Source organism: Pistacia vera, unplaced genomic scaffold (genome assembly GCF_008641045.1).
Source record: "Pistacia vera cultivar Batoury unplaced genomic scaffold, PisVer_v2 Contig81, whole genome shotgun sequence".
Taxonomy (NCBI): domain Eukaryota; kingdom Viridiplantae; phylum Streptophyta; class Magnoliopsida; order Sapindales; family Anacardiaceae; genus Pistacia; species Pistacia vera.
Genome location: NW_022196679.1, coordinates 404,865 through 421,862, shown reverse-complemented (window position 1 = coordinate 421,862; position 16,998 = coordinate 404,865). Strand labels below are relative to the sequence as shown.

General features: G+C 35.1%; 3 protein-coding genes across 3 annotated transcripts; 1 reads left to right on the top strand and 2 right to left on the bottom strand.

Annotated features, from left to right (window-relative positions):
* The first annotated feature begins 2,778 nt into the window (after positions 1 to 2,778).
* On the top strand, positions 2,779 to 4,401 carry LOC116117439 (putative disease resistance protein RGA3). Its single transcript, XM_031403460.1, has one exon. It carries the CDS (start codon positions 2,779 to 2,781, stop codon positions 4,399 to 4,401), a length of 1,623 nt encoding a protein of 540 aa, XP_031259320.1.
* A 98-nt stretch (positions 4,402 to 4,499) lies between these two features.
* LOC116117438 (phosphatidate cytidylyltransferase, mitochondrial-like) lies at positions 4,500 to 8,105 on the bottom strand. Its single transcript, XM_031403459.1, has 5 exons — positions 8,037 to 8,105; positions 6,622 to 6,703; positions 6,486 to 6,581; positions 5,916 to 6,049; positions 4,500 to 4,568 (listed from the first exon to the last, which is right to left on the bottom strand). The coding sequence occupies exons 1-5, from the start codon at positions 8,103 to 8,105 to the stop codon at positions 4,500 to 4,502; spliced, it is 450 nt and encodes a 149-aa protein (XP_031259319.1).
* A 3,500-nt stretch (positions 8,106 to 11,605) lies between these two features.
* Positions 11,606 to 14,860, bottom strand: LOC116117460 (protein ACCELERATED CELL DEATH 6-like). Its single transcript, XM_031403484.1, has 5 exons — positions 14,386 to 14,860; positions 13,806 to 14,306; positions 13,423 to 13,581; positions 12,522 to 12,964; positions 11,606 to 12,324 (listed from the first exon to the last, which is right to left on the bottom strand). The coding sequence occupies exons 1-5, from the start codon at positions 14,432 to 14,434 to the stop codon at positions 11,710 to 11,712; spliced, it is 1,767 nt and encodes a 588-aa protein (XP_031259344.1). The 5' UTR covers positions 14,435 to 14,860; the 3' UTR covers positions 11,606 to 11,709.
* Positions 14,861 to 16,998: the final 2,138 nt, after the last annotated feature.

Sequence of the window (16,998 nt, the reverse complement as noted above, 5' to 3'; positions counted from 1 at the left end):
GTCAGCCCTTGATTTCCCAGGCATAACAGGAGCTTTTATTGAAGGATGCATGTGTTGAAGGATGATGAAGAAGATGAAGACGGTTGCGGCCGACGCCGTGGTCGGGGTGGGGGGTTGTAATGAAGAAGATGAAGATGGGAGGAGGAGGGGGAGATGAAAAAGTAGAAGAATGGGGTGGGACGATTGTGGTGGTGGTTACTAGTTTGGAATGTACTGGGTTCAATGACTATTTTACTCCTTGACTATTACTTCGATAACTTTGGGTGGGATTGTGGGAATATGTTGTTTACTCAAAGATTTTTATCTAGGCTATGCGTGTCATTGCTTGTTTGGTTCTGCCCTTGGAACTTCCATCTTGATCCTTTTACAATACATTTTGTTTTATAAAAGATTTTAAATTATTGTTAATAAAATTTATTCTGTATGAAGTAAATGTAAATTATTATGTCATATTGAATAATTTTTATAAAAAATAAATGTATACCTAAGAAAAAGAAAAATGTGTAAGAAATAAAATAAAATAAAATGTGAGAGAAATCGGGTATATCTTGTGTTATAATCGTCAAATTAAATTAATAAGTTTGTACATGTATTATTAATTATGTTTATACTAATTTTAATTAATAAGTTTGTATATGACACCCTTGACTTAAGGACTATATGGAAGTTATTATTATTATTATTATTTGTTAATTGGGATATCTAGGCTATTTGTGTGCATTTTAAATAATCTCTAGAATCTATTAAATATTTTACAAGCCCAAAGAATCACATAAGTCTCAATGTGGTAGGTAAAGTTATTGCTATGTTGAGTAAACGACACATCCCACCCAAGGTTTGGTGAATCTGCAAGTTTTCACCTGTGGTTTCATAAATTATAGATTTTTACCTTTAAATTAACGCTAGTAATGAATTTTGACATCTAACACAGTTGCAAACAATGTTATTACTAGGGGTGTTCAGTTCCGAGTACCCTGCACTATTTGAAGGAACTGGAACCGACGGTTCCTTCAAATTTGGAACCAGAACCAGAACCGACGGTTCCGGTTCCTAGGTACACAGAACCAGAACCTATAACAATAGTTCTGGTTCCGGTTCTAGGTACCCTATAAAATTACAAGGACCCCCCAAAAGTTTTAAAATAACAAAAAATCCCTAAAAACTTACAAATACCCCCCACTTGGCACTTGTTAACAAAAATAAAATTACAAATTATAAATTCAAAATTACAAACTCCATTACTTTGTAAAGGTAGATTCTCAAAAGTCAAACCAACTTACTTTAAATGTTATGAAATATAAATATAAATGTATTCAAAATTACAAACTCCATTACTTTGTAAAGGTAGATTCTCAAAAGTCAAACCAACTTACTTTAAATGTTATGGAATATAAATATAAATGTATTCACATTACTTTTTCTATAAAAGTTTTTATTAACCCCCCTAATCTTTAATTTTATTTTATATTAGTCTCGATTCCTGGTTTCTGGTTCTTGGTTCCGATTCCTAACTATAGGAATTGGAATCAGAACCGTACAGTAATGGTTCCAAAAATTTGGAACCGGAACCTACCCGTCGACTGTTGGTTTTAGGTAGAAACCGGAACCAAACCCCAAGTACTCGTAGGTTCCGGTTTCAATAGGTTCTTTTGAACACCCCTAGTTATTATTACCATACTTCCCTTACTTTTGATTACACCACCACCCAACCACCATCACCATCATCATCACCATCCAACCACCACCATCACCACCCACCACCACTATCATGACCAAAACCCCAAATTCACCACCATCACAATCCCTGTAAACCCCAAAATGAGCCTCAACCAAACAACCATTACCAAATCACTCACAAATTCAGCCACAAACCCACCTAAAAAACCTCCACAAACTCAGCTACAAAACCACATACAAACCCATCCAAAAACAACCACAAACTGAGCCAACCACCATTCCACCCATCCACCACCATTGCAATCCCTCTAAACCCCAAAGTCAACCCCGCCGCCACCAAACAACAACCACCAAATTACTCACAAATTCAACCACAACCCACCACCCACTCACAAATCTAGAAAATGAAAGACGACCGTGAGTAGGAAATGACAACCTGTGCGACTTGAGATGGTTATTGGTGTGTCAAGGGAGAAGAGAGAAGCTTGATGTTGGCGGTGGATAATGGATGGTGGACGTAGCACAAACACAACAAACTTACGAGCGTGTCGCGATGGAGAGATGTACTCACGAAAAGTGGAAATGACAACTATTGGTGGTAGTGCTGGTGGGGTTTTTGAAGAGGATGGTGAGAGGAAGATGATGATGGAGTCAGGTGGTTTAATCAACGCCAATTTTGGTGCAAAATCTGACTAAAATCCAGCTAAAGTCTAGGAGAGAAAGGAAGGAGTGAAAGGAGGGAGAGAGAGAGGTGGGACAGTTGTGTGCTAACCATTTTACCTTTTAACAATTAAATTAAACGATTGTCTATTAATTTAAAGGTGGGAATCTAGAATTTATGAAACTATGAGCGGAAAATGTAATTCGCCAAACCTTAGGTGGGTAAATGGTGTTTACGCTTGCTATGCTGGTAACATTGTTGGGATATGATAATCCACAAGGCAAGCGACTCGGCCGCTGGAGCTGATAAGGCAAGTTGTCTTCTTTCAGTAAACCGGCCGTTGACAAAAAGTCAACTAATACATAATCAAAAAATCAAATCATCAGTCCTCACTTATCAGCTAATTCATTTATCCCGATCTTTCCTTCCTCTCAAAGAACATGGCAGAATCATTTCCGTCCACCATTGCAGCAAACATTTTGACGAAGATGGATTTTCTTGCTTTCGCAGAAATACGCTTGTCGTCGAGGGTTCGAAAAGAAATAACGAAGGACAAACAAATCTTGTGCGATGTCAAAGACGCAGTATTGAACGCTGAGGCACAACAGGCACAAAACTGCAAGCTGCAGATTGGGCTTGAAAAGCTTTCAGAACTGTTGTATGACGCTGAGGATGTGTTGGATGAATTGAAGTGTGAAGTACTGGCGAAACAGGTAAGCAAACTCAGTGCTATCATATATTATGGAAAAATCAAGGATATTAGGAAAAAATTAGATGAAAAAGCAGCTGCTATTAGGTCTATATATGATGAGAATCAGCAAGAATTTAGGCGTGTTTATTCAGGAGAGATGGGGATGAACAATTCCTTTCTGGGTACTTCCAAATTTTTTAGGAGAGACGAAGATAAGGAAAATATTGTACACTTTTTGATGGAACCAAACAGAGAAGATGAAAGGGTATCTGTAATTCCTATAGTTGGAACTGCTAGTATGGGAAAAACCACTCTTGCAACTCTGGTGTATTGCGACAAAAGGGTAGATGAAACCCATTTCTTTTTATTTTCATTCAGCACATTATCCAAGACGAGCAAACATTTGGTAAGAAATATTGCACTTTTTGTTGCAACTTACCATGAAAATGAAGAGTTGGAAAATGTTGGATTGCAATATTTAAAGGAATTGATTTTTAGGTGTTTCTTTCATGATATTAAAATTCATGGTAATTATTTTACATTTAAAATGTATAACTTCGTTCATGATCTTGTCAAGGAAGTGGCACAAAGTGAGTGCAAGGTGATAGATCTCAGAATCCATTATCGTTCCATAAATGCTCGACATTTGTCATTTATTGGCTGTGAAAATTGTATTCCAAATGTTTCATTCAGTTCGAACAAGTTGCGGACCATCAATATGCAAAGTATTCAATTTGAGCAGGTTTCTGAATCCTTTGTTAACACATGGACATCAAATTTTAAATACGTCAGGTTGTTGTGCTTGAGTGGTCTACAATTTGAAGTGCTACCAGATTCTGTCGGTGCATTGAAACATTTGACATGTCTTGACTTATCTTGGAATTTAATTCTGAAGAAACTCTGTGCAGGTATTTGTAAACTTCGGAGTTTGCAGATCTTAAGACTTCTTGGTTGTTCAAGGCTTAAGAATTTTCCTAATAATATGGGAAAAATGATCGGCCTCAGATATTTGGAAATGACTACAACAGATAGGCATCTACCACAAATTGGAGTTGAATGTTTCAGTTCCCTACGATATCTGCACTTGTATAACTATCACCATCTGGAAAGTATTTCTGAAGTGGTGCAAAGTCTCACCAGCCTCCGAACTTTGATTTTGAAAGGCTGTGATAGCATGAACTCATTGCTAGATGATATACAACATCTTAAGAGGTTGGAGAAGTTTGTTATATACAGTTGTCTGACAGTTAATCTGCAGATGGGCTTGCAAGGGAAAGACTTCCGTCTGAACCTTAAAGTTTTCATAATTTATGATTTAGAAGGACTAGAAGACTTACCCCAAATGATTCTTGAAGGATCTGCTAACATTTAGAGTATCTGCGGATGACCATGTCCTAAGTACAGAATTACCAGCATGGCTTGTAAATCTCACAGCGCTTCAAAAACTTGATTGTAAGCTGCCAAGGACTGTCATCTCTGCCAGATGGGATACTGAACCTCTTCAACCTTAGCGAATTGATGATACAAAATTGTCCCACCCTGAGGAAAGCTTAATCAAATGACAGACTGGAATAATGAATGATCAGGTATGTGTAAAAGTATCTCTCATTACCTTCGATATAAGTCTGGTAAATTGTTTAAATACCCTAGCGTATATGTTGCAGAATACCCTTCAATATTGGTAATTGCTTTGAGAGAAATTAATTTATTCTAACTTCATGCTGCCTTCTATGCAAATTTTAAGTTAAATATTTTCTCAGTCATAGGTTTTACCTAATGGTTCATAACATTACCAATCCAAGGATAAAATTAATAAACCAATAGCCGTATTATGATAACACTACAACCATAGTATATTTAAATATTTTTGGATTCATGTTTGTGTTGTTGGTTCGATGTGTAATTTGTTGCTGTTCAACTGTTGCAGATTTCTTAGAGATTTGTCAAAGTCGTCAACAAGTGAAAAGGTTTCAATTCCGATTCCTGCTTTTTTTTTTTTTTTGACTTGATTGATGTCAATCATGTTTTCTACTGAATAATGTTTTAGAATGTTTCCCAATTAAATTTTGTTCTATTGTGTCATCCATTGTTTATCCAGAATGCAGTTTTTTAGTAGCTTGCAACTTCCTATCCGTGATATAGCAAGTTGAATTTATTTCGCAATCTATTGACAGACTGGAATAATGAATGATCAGGTATGTGTAAAAGTATCTTCAGTACCTTCGAAATAAGTCTGGTAAATTGTTTAAATACCCTAGCGTATAATGTTGTTCAGAATACCCTTCAATATTGGTAATTGCTTTGAGAGAAATTAATTTATTTCAACTTCATGCTGCCTTCTATGCAAAATTTTAAGTTAAATATTTTCTCAGTCATAGGTTTTACATATGGTTCATAACATACCAATCCAAGGATAAAATTAATTAAACCAATAGCCGTTATTGGCATACACTACGAACCATAGTATACACTGCCCATTGATTCTAATTCTGGTGGACTAGTGACTAGCAAGCCACAAGCCTGATTCAAGCGACAGAAACATGTAGAACTCAGCGCTTCAAAGCATAAGATGACAAGAAACAAAGCGTTAAACAACAGTTTACTTAATAAAACAAATTTTTAGAACTTTTTTCATGAAAAAGAATTTACTTTCACCAGAACAAATATATTGTGTATAAACAATGGAACATTGAACCGACAATGGAGAAATCTAAATTCCAAAAATTAAAAACCAGTTAGATCCATACAGACCCGTCTCAAGAATTGATTATAAGTAACATAAGTAAATAGAGGTTAACCTAAATTTTACATATATATGTCATATTTGGTATGAGGCCAATACATAATCAAGTATTTGGGTACTAATAAAGGTCGAATTTTACAAACCTGTGATATATTTGCTTGGTGACTTCCAGATGATGTGACTCTCAAGAAGTCTTTGGCCAAATATTCTTGAAGAAATGGCTTACAAATTGAGCGGAAAAAATCAAACTGCCCTTGCACAATCTTCTTTACCTGAGGTAAATTTTATACATGAAAACCAGAATCTTTCTTAGAAAAAAAAAAAAAATGCTTATTCTTTTCTGTATAGCTCTTATTATTAACGCAAATTTAATATATAGATGGAGCAAAACAGAGGGAGGAAGAGAGGGACTCTAGCAAAAGTTGGTCTTCTCACACCCATCAACGAATTATTTGTATGACTTTTTAATGATCACCATTTATTATTGCATACCTCCAATGAACGGCAAATTTCTCACCGATCGGATATGACTATCTCCATAAAGACAAACAAATTTTTTTATTTTTTTATTTTTTTTATTTTTTGGTGGTTTAATAAAACTTCAGTTTTAACCTCCACTCCAGAAAAATTCACAACATGAAAACGTCAACCATGAACTATGCACATTTGAAAGCCCCAAATCAATTTTCTCAATATTTTTATTTAGGTGTGATCATTATTCTCTGCAACAAGCACACGCAAATCTCCCATATATGAAAGGCTACATATTTTGGCAAAGAGATCTTCCTGCACAATCAAAGACCTAATCATAACTCCAGCAACTATAAAATGAATGAAAAGTGACATGGAAGAGGGGAGCAGCAGACAATGCAGCCCTCAAATTAACAGAGTTTGTATTTGCAGTATCCAGATTATCCACAAGTATGTGTACCTGCAAGAGCAACATTTGAACTCCCTAAGATTGGTATATGAGTAACATATTATATATGAGATGACAACCTCAAATTTTCCATCTCAGGTAATAATTAAGCAGTAAAAGCAGAGCAAAGAAAGTAGAAGGCAGCTATGAAAAACACCGTTCAGGAGAAGAGGAATTAAGGATAATCAGCTAAAAATAAAATATTCTCCTGCCATTGATGTGATCACACATCAAATGAAATCTAAGGAACCTATTGTTGATACTTGATTTTGACACCAAAGACTCGCACATGTGAAATACTGAGCTGACTCAGAAGACACACGTGAAATACTGAGCTGACTCAGAAGACACACGTGAATAAGGAGATAATGGATTGAATAAAGGATGAAGGACAATGTTTAAAGTGGTTCGGATGCTTGAACAAGTTAAACCTACGTCCACTGATATTATATTAAAGTATAAGATCAAGTTACTTTTGGCGAGCTAATTTATAGTTTAGAGAGTACAAGAATACAAGAGAGCAATTCCAGAGTGAAATTAGTTAATCCCACAAACGGGAGAGCAACCCTCTATTTATAGTGGGATGAATTAAGGCAATGATTACTGAATCTGTAAAAAGGGGACAGATACCGTGCAAATCCTTCTTTGTGTCTCATTGCTCATTTGTTCGAGTGATTTCCTCTGTTTATGCAGGGATTGGACATGTGGACCATCTCCAGCATTTCGTCAATCTAGCGCGCACCCACTGCACTGATAGGAGCATGCCGCTCTCGTCAGTATACGATGTGGCTGCATCTGAATGGCTGCTGGACTTACCTAAGCTCTGACCACTTACACTGACAGTACTCTGTGTCAGCCCTACTTTTTCAGACAGAACACCTATGAACCACACTTGTTTGTCAATCAGTACATTTTTGTAACATTACAATTGGCAGCCAGGCAGCCTACTATATCTTAGCTACTAACAATGATTGGTGGTTTATAATGAATAGTTGGCATGACGTCTAGCAATTTATCCATGTAGATGTTATTGTAGTCCTGTTCCTACATAGTCAGATAAAGATAAAACAAGCAGATTATTAAAAGAAAAAAAATTGTTAATCCAGGGTTGAATCTGCTAGGTACTGAGCACTAAATAACTGAGGAAAGACAGGATTACTGTGGCACAGCAATTTTCACTGTGGGTTTAACACATTTACTTATGTCTAAAACCTTTTAAAGCTCTCAATTCGAAAACCAATAAAATAGACAAGATCTTCAGCCAGCTTGGAAGAAATGTCGATTGCATAATACAGTTAAACGAAGAAACATAGGAGAAAAAAATGGAAAAATCAGGAAGGCACACCGGTTTCTGTAGACGACCACTCAAATAACATCTTTCCCAGTTCATTATTTCCTGTACTAAGTCATGCATTCGAACAACCCCATATTTCAACATCTGCCCATAATTGATCCATGCAAAAAAATACAAGAAAACTTATTATCCATCATAGAACCGGAGGTGCATTTCATGCTTAAATACTGAACACTCAAGTTGTAATCTAAACCGAGAAACCCAACCAATCTTCAGTTTCAGCTAATTAGAATGAAATTTCAACAGCTCGCGTGCTGAAGCGAAGAGCTTACCTGGAGGCCGTGACCTGCGTGGCGGCACTACTAAGAGCAGCTCCCGGCTCCTATGGCTGCCACAAGAAATTTGCTTGGTCATTTCGTTAGTCTTTGGGAGTTTGATTGTGAGTTTTCTTCTTAATTTTTTTATCTGTGTTTGACGGAGGTTTTGTGAGTATCCATGGTAAGATGATTTTTGTGATGGTTTAAGGTTGGTTTGAAGGTGGTTTTTGCAGTGGATGGGCAGGGATTTTGTGGTGATTTATGGTGATTATTGGCGGTTTACGGTGGTTTTCATAAAAATTTATAAATGAATAAATTATAAATGTAATTGTTTTTAGTTAATTTGGTGGCCCACCAACCCTAACCCGTCGGGTTAGCCCGATTTTTTCTTTTTTTGGTTTTATTTATTTAACTTTTCAAATAAATAATTAACAATTTATAAATGAATAAAGTATAAATGTAATTGTTTTTAGTTAACTTTTCAAATATCAATAATTCAATTCAATTAATTTTTTTCGTTAACATTTCAAATATTAATTCAATTTTAATATAATAAAATTGTAATATAAGAAAAATTAGATTTATTCATTTATCAAAAAATAAAATAAGAAATTACAACAATTATTGCCTCGTTAAAAACCTTACCAAGAAAAATCCAATGGGAGAAAAACTTGGTAAAGAAAAAAGAGTGCAATAATTGACAATTAATTTATAAATTACATTTTACAAAACAACTGATTTGGGGGTGGTTCACTAGGACCTCCTTCATCTGTATCATCAATATTACAAAATTGAAATGATTTTATTAAAGTATTGTCGATAACCTAGTATTGATTTTGATGGTGCAATTGTTCCCAATCTCGAAGACATGTGAGGACTTCAGTCATTTTTGGAGAAAGTTTAGTCCTCCTTTCATTTAAAATTCTTCCACTTAGACTAAATGTTTGTTCGGATGAGACGGTTGAGATAAAAACAGTGAAAACATCCAAGGCAAGTATTGATAATACCGGAAAAATACATTTTCTGGCTCTCCAATACTCTAAGAGATCAAAGTGATCTGATGGTAACATTTCGGGGGTTGCCAAATATTGTTGAAGTTCATTACTCTGCGACTCCATGGAGGACAGTATATTAGCTGTTATTGTTGTTGTTGGTGGTGGTGCTTCTGAAGAGGAGGTTGTGCTTCGGATTCAGGTCCTCTTCGGCCTATTCAGTGTGCTCCAAGAGTAGAAGTCTTCATTTGTTTCTTCTGATGCAGCTTCCCTGGATATTTCGCCTCTTTGTAGGTTCCCATACCTGTTTTCATATTGGAAATATACTTCGAAAAGACTATTTTTTACCTCTCCTATTTGATTGGCATATGCTTCGGTTTGTAAATTTTCACTTAAACTATCAAAACCATTTTCTAAACGTGCTAATTTAATTCTAGGATCAAATATAGCAACTAAACAATAACGAAAAAGAATAGGTTTCCAATATTTCAAAAAAAAAAATTTCCATTGCCTTTATTGGTGCATTTAAAATTTCATTGTCTTTGTTTTTTGTAAATAACTCGGAACTTTTTATAATTGTATGTATTACCAATGGACTAGTAGGATAATACATACCAGAGAGTTGTAAAGTGGATTGGTAAAAAATTTTAAGAAAAGAATAAAATATTTTAGCTATTTGCCAATCATTTTCTACCAAATAGTGAGGACCTCTATTATTTGCTATAAAATAATTAACTATATTAGCATAAGGTAAACATGAATCAAGCATTAAATAAGTACTATTTCATCTAACAGGTATGTCTAATGCATAAGTTCTAGGAGACATATTTGATTTTATACAAACGTCTTGAAATTCAACATTTCTTTTATTACTACTAATAATCCAAGCTAAAGATTCCCTAATTCTACCAATATTTTATTTAATTATTTTCATACCACTTTTCACAATTAAATTAATGATATGACATGCACAACGTTGGTGAGAAAACTTTAAATTATTATAAAAAGGATAATTAATTTAAAAAAATCTATAGCTGTAGTATTAGCATTTGCATTATCTAAAGTTAAACTTATCACTTTATCAAGAACCTCATAATCTTCTAAAACTTCAACAATTTTATTATAAATTTGATTATATAATGAGCTTTGATTATATAGATGTCCATGATAGGATTTAAACCTTAGACTTTGTGAGAGCAAACCGTGAATCTGACTGTTTGGCTAACCTTTTATGGGTGTGTTATGCCTGAAAAAGTAGGGCTGATGCAAGGTCCAGTCAACATGAAAATCCCATCAAATCTCTGCAACAAATTGCGTAAATCACTCTAGGAAGTGGGCTATGGGACATAAAGAAGGATTTGCCTAGATAACCCCTCCAAATCATTGATTTAGTAATCATTAACTTAATCCATCCCACTATAAATTGAGAGTTCTTCTCTCATTTTAGGGATTACCTAATCTCTCTTAAAAAAAATAGCATATACGCTCTCTCTCTCTCTCTCTCTTGTAATCACTTGTAAAGTCAGCTTGCTGACCGCGACCTGTTCGCCATCATTAATACAACATCAGTGGACGTAGGACTTGCTTCCTTAAAGCATCCGAACCACTTTAAATACTGTTGTTCATCTCTTTTTACTCTCATTCCTTTATCCACATGTGTCTTTTGAGCTAACTTAGCATTTCACAGTGCGTTTGGTTGGTGTACAAATCACGCATCAACAAGGTGAAATTTAAGTTTCTATTAATATATATGTTTTCTATATAAAACAATACCAATTTCATTTTTAAAGAAAGACTTGTGAACGTTACATTAATAGTCATGTCAATATATGTACAAACTGAACATATAAATTCTTGTCCACAAAATAACTGAACACAACTCAATTCTTGTAATATCATCTATCTACATTAATTTAATTGCTTTTTTGCATGTGCTCGTCAATTCTTTTGCACCGCATCAATTTGTATATAAAAATTTATATATCAACGGCCTAAATAATTCAAAATTATAAAAGATTCCATGCTTATAATAATTCGAAACTATATCGGCGGCCTAAAACCATCCGGAGTAATAGTCTTGTTCATACATAGCCTGTACTATATTGGTTTATAATCAATCTTTATTTCCATGTGGTTCTATTATTGATATCTGTCAATCCATGTGGTAGATACACAGAATGCGCTTTCTGTCAGATTCAACATTCTCTCTATTGATTTGCTCTCCTATGCATTAAGATAATTCAGAATCGGAACTAGATCATGATAATAACAGTTTCATGTATTTCAGGTTCAGCCCATGTGAAGATGGCAATACAGCAATGTCAGTAGAATTCAAAATAATAGAGCAAATCTTTTCTTATCTAGTCACACTCTCTAAAGAGACTAATTTCAATATGTTTTATCACTTATCATCACTTAGTAGAGGACTCGTGTGCCTTGCTTGCGGAAAATGCCTGGGCGATATGTCGAAATGAACAGTTCCCATAAGAGGGGAAACTGCGAAACAGCGCACATGAACACAGGTACCAAGGCTGAGCCCACTACTAAACCAAATAACCAATTTGCCTTTTGGTCACAAAACACCAGAAAAACAATGGCACAAAACGCTACCATCAGGGTAATAAGAGAGACGAACAACATAAAAAGACCCCATATTAACCTTTTGGGTAGGGAATAACGAAAATCATATTCTGCATACCGTGCCGTAAGGATGGACAAAAACATTATGATGGCAGCAGTTGATGAGGATAAAGAGAGTGCATCTGAAATGCTAAAGATCTTGAAGGCTGCCTCTCTGTAAAAATTTGGTACGCCGTTATCAGCGTAATCACCAGGTATAGTGATTGCTGCTGCAAATACTATAGTGGCAATCAGTGCCGCAGCTATTGAGCATGAGTTTGCTGTAACTTTCATCCATTTCTCACCGTCTTCAACGAGTTTCTTGTGTTGTTCAGTAAATATCATTGCTGGAGTTTCTTGTTTAGAATTTTTATCCTCTTTGTAACTAGGCTTCACAATTTTCTCCACTTCCTGTAGAAAAAATATTAATAATAAAATAACTAAAAAAATATGACACATTGAACTTCTAATAACAGTTTCCTTTTTAGACTAATCGCTATAGGTTAAGAAGTTTTAGCATACATATGGATATGGGATGCATTTGGCTTGGGGGAGAGACTGAAGTACTTAACATGCATAAATAATGTTTATAACAAAAGTCATAGTACCTCGAACCACTGTAACTCACGCTGCATCTGTAAGGCTGCACCAGGGATGTGATGGAGCTGATATTTGAGAGCCAATTTTCCAGCTAAGTGCAAGATATTATTTCCGTCAACATCTTGGGACATCAACAACAAATGTTTTTGACCGCCCATCTGAAATATGAGTTTGAATACCTTTTCTTGACGCTTCAAGACTGCCAAGTGGAATACACTATGATTCTTTTCATTTGTAAACCAGATTGCATCTGGATATGATTTTATAATCTCTTCCACCACTTCGCAAACCCCCAATTCTGCCGCTAAAAGGAGCGGTGGTTTTAGTAACCGTTTAGCTGTATGATAGTCTGGCTTACTACTTTTAATTTTCCCACACAAGTATTTGACAAGTTGAAGTGCTTTGTGATGCATCAATCTTGTTTCTCGTATTTCCTTCCTATAACTTGGAACTGCAAATTAAACACACATCAATATATATATAGCTAGCGAGAAATATATTGTAAATCAGAAGAAGAAAACATGCTAGAATTTCATACGTAAAAGTTCGGATTCCTTCCAGCGTCATGCATAAAAAGGAGAGAAAGAGAGCAGCCCCTCGAGAGCTGGATTGTTTTAACAAAAATTTTGAAATTTTCTTAGCTCTTAATTTTTTATAAAAGATTGATGGTTTTTAATTTTCTTTAATTTCAACGTGTTATCATTTCATAATTAATTATATCTCTATTAAATATCTTCATCTCCAGAGTAGGAATAATACTGGAAGAATAAAAATAACTTTTACTAATGCATGAAAAGGTAAGAGAAATTTAGAACCCAGAAAATAGGGATAAAAAAAAAGTAATAGGGATACATGTGAGATGATGGACGCGATAGAAGATTTATTAGTGTGTAAGAAATGTATGCTCACCTTTAGAGAAGTACAAGTAGTGCCAAACCTTTAGCTCTTTTCGTCTTCCACTTGAAAATGCCGATGGCTTTGCTGCTATTCTACTCAGAGGGGAGTCGCCACCATATAACTCCATTGTAGCTAAACTTTCATATTTTTCGAGCACGTCTAGTGCCAAGTCTGAGACACAATTATGATGGACAGGAATTTAGGATTATTAATTTCAAATTTCTACGTCAACAAAATGGCTAAAAATATGCATCAATAAAGTAAAATGAAATTTGCACTACTAGCAGAGAATTTTACTGGCCATGGATTTGAAATCTGTTTAGAAGTATCAGCTATCTCATTAAAGTCTATTCATTAAGCAGTAGTAATAATAGCAAAAGAAAAAATTAACTCACCATAAAATCCAGTAGTTATGAGCAGATTTACGAAAAAAACACCAGACTTGTCATCTTCCCAATCTGTTACAGAAACAAGCTTCAAGAAGTTTCCGCAAAATGGCAATAAATATTTAATCATCTCCTTTTGGCCATGCTGAGCAGCCTCAATCAAAGGTATCCAGCCAGAATTGTTTCTAACTCGAATTAATTGTAGAAGTTCTACTTTCATCAGTATCATGTTGGCTGCTTGGACATTGCCAACAATAGCAGCAACGGAGAGGACTGTGTTGCCCTCCGTGTTTGTCACTGCCAGTTGATCTGTTGACATTTTAGTCAATAGATACTCCACAATATGATGCGCCTTGCCTGTCCCAACAGCCACATGAAGAGCTGTGTCCAAGTGTATCGAGATCCTGGCGTCTAACGCATGTTTATTTGGGTCTTCACAGATTGTTTTTACATGTTCCAGGTTCCCCTGGAGTATAGCTTCATATAGTGGCTGGTAATCCGTGAAATCATCTGCAATAAAAACATACCGAAGACTTTTTATTATTATTTATTTACTTATGAAAATTTAATTTGATTTTCTACTACTTACTCGTATCTTCTTCTGACAAGGTAGTAGACCGTGATACAGAAAGGGCCATCTGTAAACCTCCACAAAATCAGATCCTACTCCAACAAATCCTCCACAAAATCGGCAATCTTCTTCACAACTAAATCAATCCACCACTAATCCAACTTCAAGAAAAATTGGTCAACCATTTTCAATCATCAATTTCACCCGTGACTTCAACAAAATCAAACCAGAAACTCACAAATCAAACCCTAACACAATTGAAAATTCCTTAAAACATCACAAATCAACCCATTGGAAGGGTTGTTGAGGCCATTTTCAATCATCAATTCCACCCGTAAGATCACTCTTCACGGCTTCACAACTTCAGTAGCTTCAGTCTTCAGTCGGAACCCTGGCGATCTGGCTGGCTGGCAAGATCTGGTTGCCAAACAGCGGCAACTAGAGGATGTGATTCGGGAGGAGGAAAGAAAATAAAGGAAGAGAAAGAGATGAAGGAAAGAGGAGAAAGAGACGGAGGAGGAAGAGAACAGAAAAAGAGAGAACGGATTTGAAACAGAAAAGTAGAAGAAAGAAGAAATGTGTTTACCAATAAATTAAGGTTGCGTTTGCTTGGGTAAGTCATCTTATATTAGCTAATTACGTATTTACGTTTGATCTTATTTTTATTATAATTTTATTTTTTATTAATAAATTTTTAAGACAATAATACCTTTATAACACATTTAATTTGCATAAATCTATCATTACAATTTTACCCTTGATTAGTTAAGTTTTTTGACATTAACACCCTTGTATTTATAATAAATTACAGCCCACCCAATACCATCACACCACCCACCCATCGTCGGTCGTCGGCACCGTAACGATGCAAGGCCAACCGGATTTGGGCAAGCTTGCGTTGTTATCACCTTTTCCGGCCATATCTTTGGCACGATCCGGCCGTTTTCAGCAATCAGCAATCTAACAGTGCACGGAAGGCAAGAAATGGCCTTCGTGCTCTGTATGGCCATTTTCGGCCAGAGATCTGGTTATTAACGACCATCAATCTGGCCGTCAACAACCAAAAAGATAGCTGGCCGAAAATGGCCAAATCGGTGCACGACAACCATTTTCAACCTTCCGTGCGCCTTTCCAAAAACAGCTGCTAGCCGCGGCGGTGGTTGCCAGCGGCAGGTGGGTGGGGGTGGTCGCTTAGGTGGGCTGCAATTTGTTTTGAATTCAAGGGTAATTTTGTCTAAAAAGTTAAATAATTGGGGTGAAATAGTAAAAACAACATTCATGTAAATAAATTTAAAAATAAGGGCATTATTGTCCTGAAATTTTATTAATAAGAGATAAAATTGTAACAAAAAAAAAAAAAAAAAAAAAAGATTACTTGGTAATCTTATAATATTTAAGAAAATTGAGATAATTGTATTACCTCCAATATTATTAAAGATTACTGGAATCTTATATTACTTGACAATCAAACGGGATTATCAAGTAATATAAAATGACATAACCTAGTAATCCCACATTAACCCCCTACCAGACGACCCCTATGAGTTTTTCTTCCTTCCAGTCAAAGAACATGGTAGACTTGCTACCGTCCAGTATTGCAACAAATATGTTAAATAGTTGTTATAACTTTATCAGTTCACTTACTGTATCAATTAACTGATATAGTTTAGTTTCAGTTCAATTAGTTAGTTGGTTACTTGAGTTAGTTACAACCTGAGTTAGTTAACTAGTTAGTTGAGTTAATTTATCTTAATGTAATATAAAGCATTTGTACAATAACGATACAAAGTGAACCAATAAAGCAATTTTTCCCAAAATTTCCCTCTGTGCACTAAGACTGAAACTCTTCAACATGGTATCAGAGCTTTAATTTTCCGCAATCTAACTTGAAAATCAGCTGAATCAAGCTTCCTATTTGATCTTTGCTAAGCTATATAGAGCTTAAAATTTCTCAGTTTCTTCATTCTAGCTTGATTTGCTAAGAATTCAATGTCGATAATGACATCCTCCACTAAAGAATCAGTTGTTCCTTCGATCGATACAAACTCTCCTCTCTATGTTCATCCTTCTGATACACCAGGTACTGTTCTTGTTTCTGAACAGCATGTAGGAACATAAAACTATGGATTATGGAGTAGAGCTATGATTGTTTCTCTATGTGCAAAGAATAAATTAGGTTTCGTTAATGGAACATGCACAAAATCATCAATTCATACTCAGTTAGTGCCACAATGGGAAAGATGCAATTCCTTATGTTGTCCTGGATCTGTAAGAAATAAAATAAAATAAAATGTGAGAGAAATCAGGTATATCTTGTGTTATAATATATTATAACACGTCAAATTAAATTAATAAGTGTGTACATGTATCATTATTTATGTTTATACTAATTTTAATTAATAAGTTTGTATATAACACCCTTGACTTAAGGATTATATGGAAGTTATTATTATTATTATTATTATTATTATTATTTGTTAATTGGGATATTCATGCCATTTGTGCGCATTTCAAATAATCTCTAGGATCCATTAAATATCTTACAAGCCAAAAAAATTTGTAAATCACAGTGTGGAAGGTGAAGTTATTGCTATGTTGAGTAAATGACATGTACCCACCCAAGGTTTGTAA

Excerpts from the sequence above, each read along its gene's own strand:
- LOC116117439 (XM_031403460.1), top strand. The coding sequence starts at position 2,779 with ATGGCAGAATCATTTCCGTCCACCATTGCAGCAAACATTTTGACGAAG.
- LOC116117438 (XM_031403459.1), bottom strand. The coding sequence starts at position 8,105 with ATGCATGACTTAGTACAGGAAATAATGAACTGGGAAAGATGTTATTTG. Across the intron at positions 6,704-8,036 it reads GTGGTCGTCTACAGAAACCG|GTACACATACTTGTGGATAA; the intron begins GTGTGCCTTCCT and ends TTGCTCTTGCAG. Across the intron at positions 4,569-5,915 it reads ACCAAGCAAATATATCACAG|GGTGGGACAATTTTGTATCA; the intron begins GTTTGTAAAATT and ends AGCTTTCCTCAG.
- LOC116117460 (XM_031403484.1), bottom strand. The coding sequence starts at position 14,434 with ATGGCCCTTTCTGTATCACGGTCTACTACCTTGTCAGAAGAAGATACG. Across the intron at positions 13,582-13,805 it reads CATAACTACTGGATTTTATG|ACTTGGCACTAGACGTGCTC; the intron begins GTGAGTTAATTT and ends ATTGTGTCTCAG. Across the intron at positions 12,325-12,521 it reads GTGAGTTACAGTGGTTCGAG|GAAGTGGAGAAAATTGTGAA; the intron begins GTACTATGACTT and ends TTTTTTCTACAG.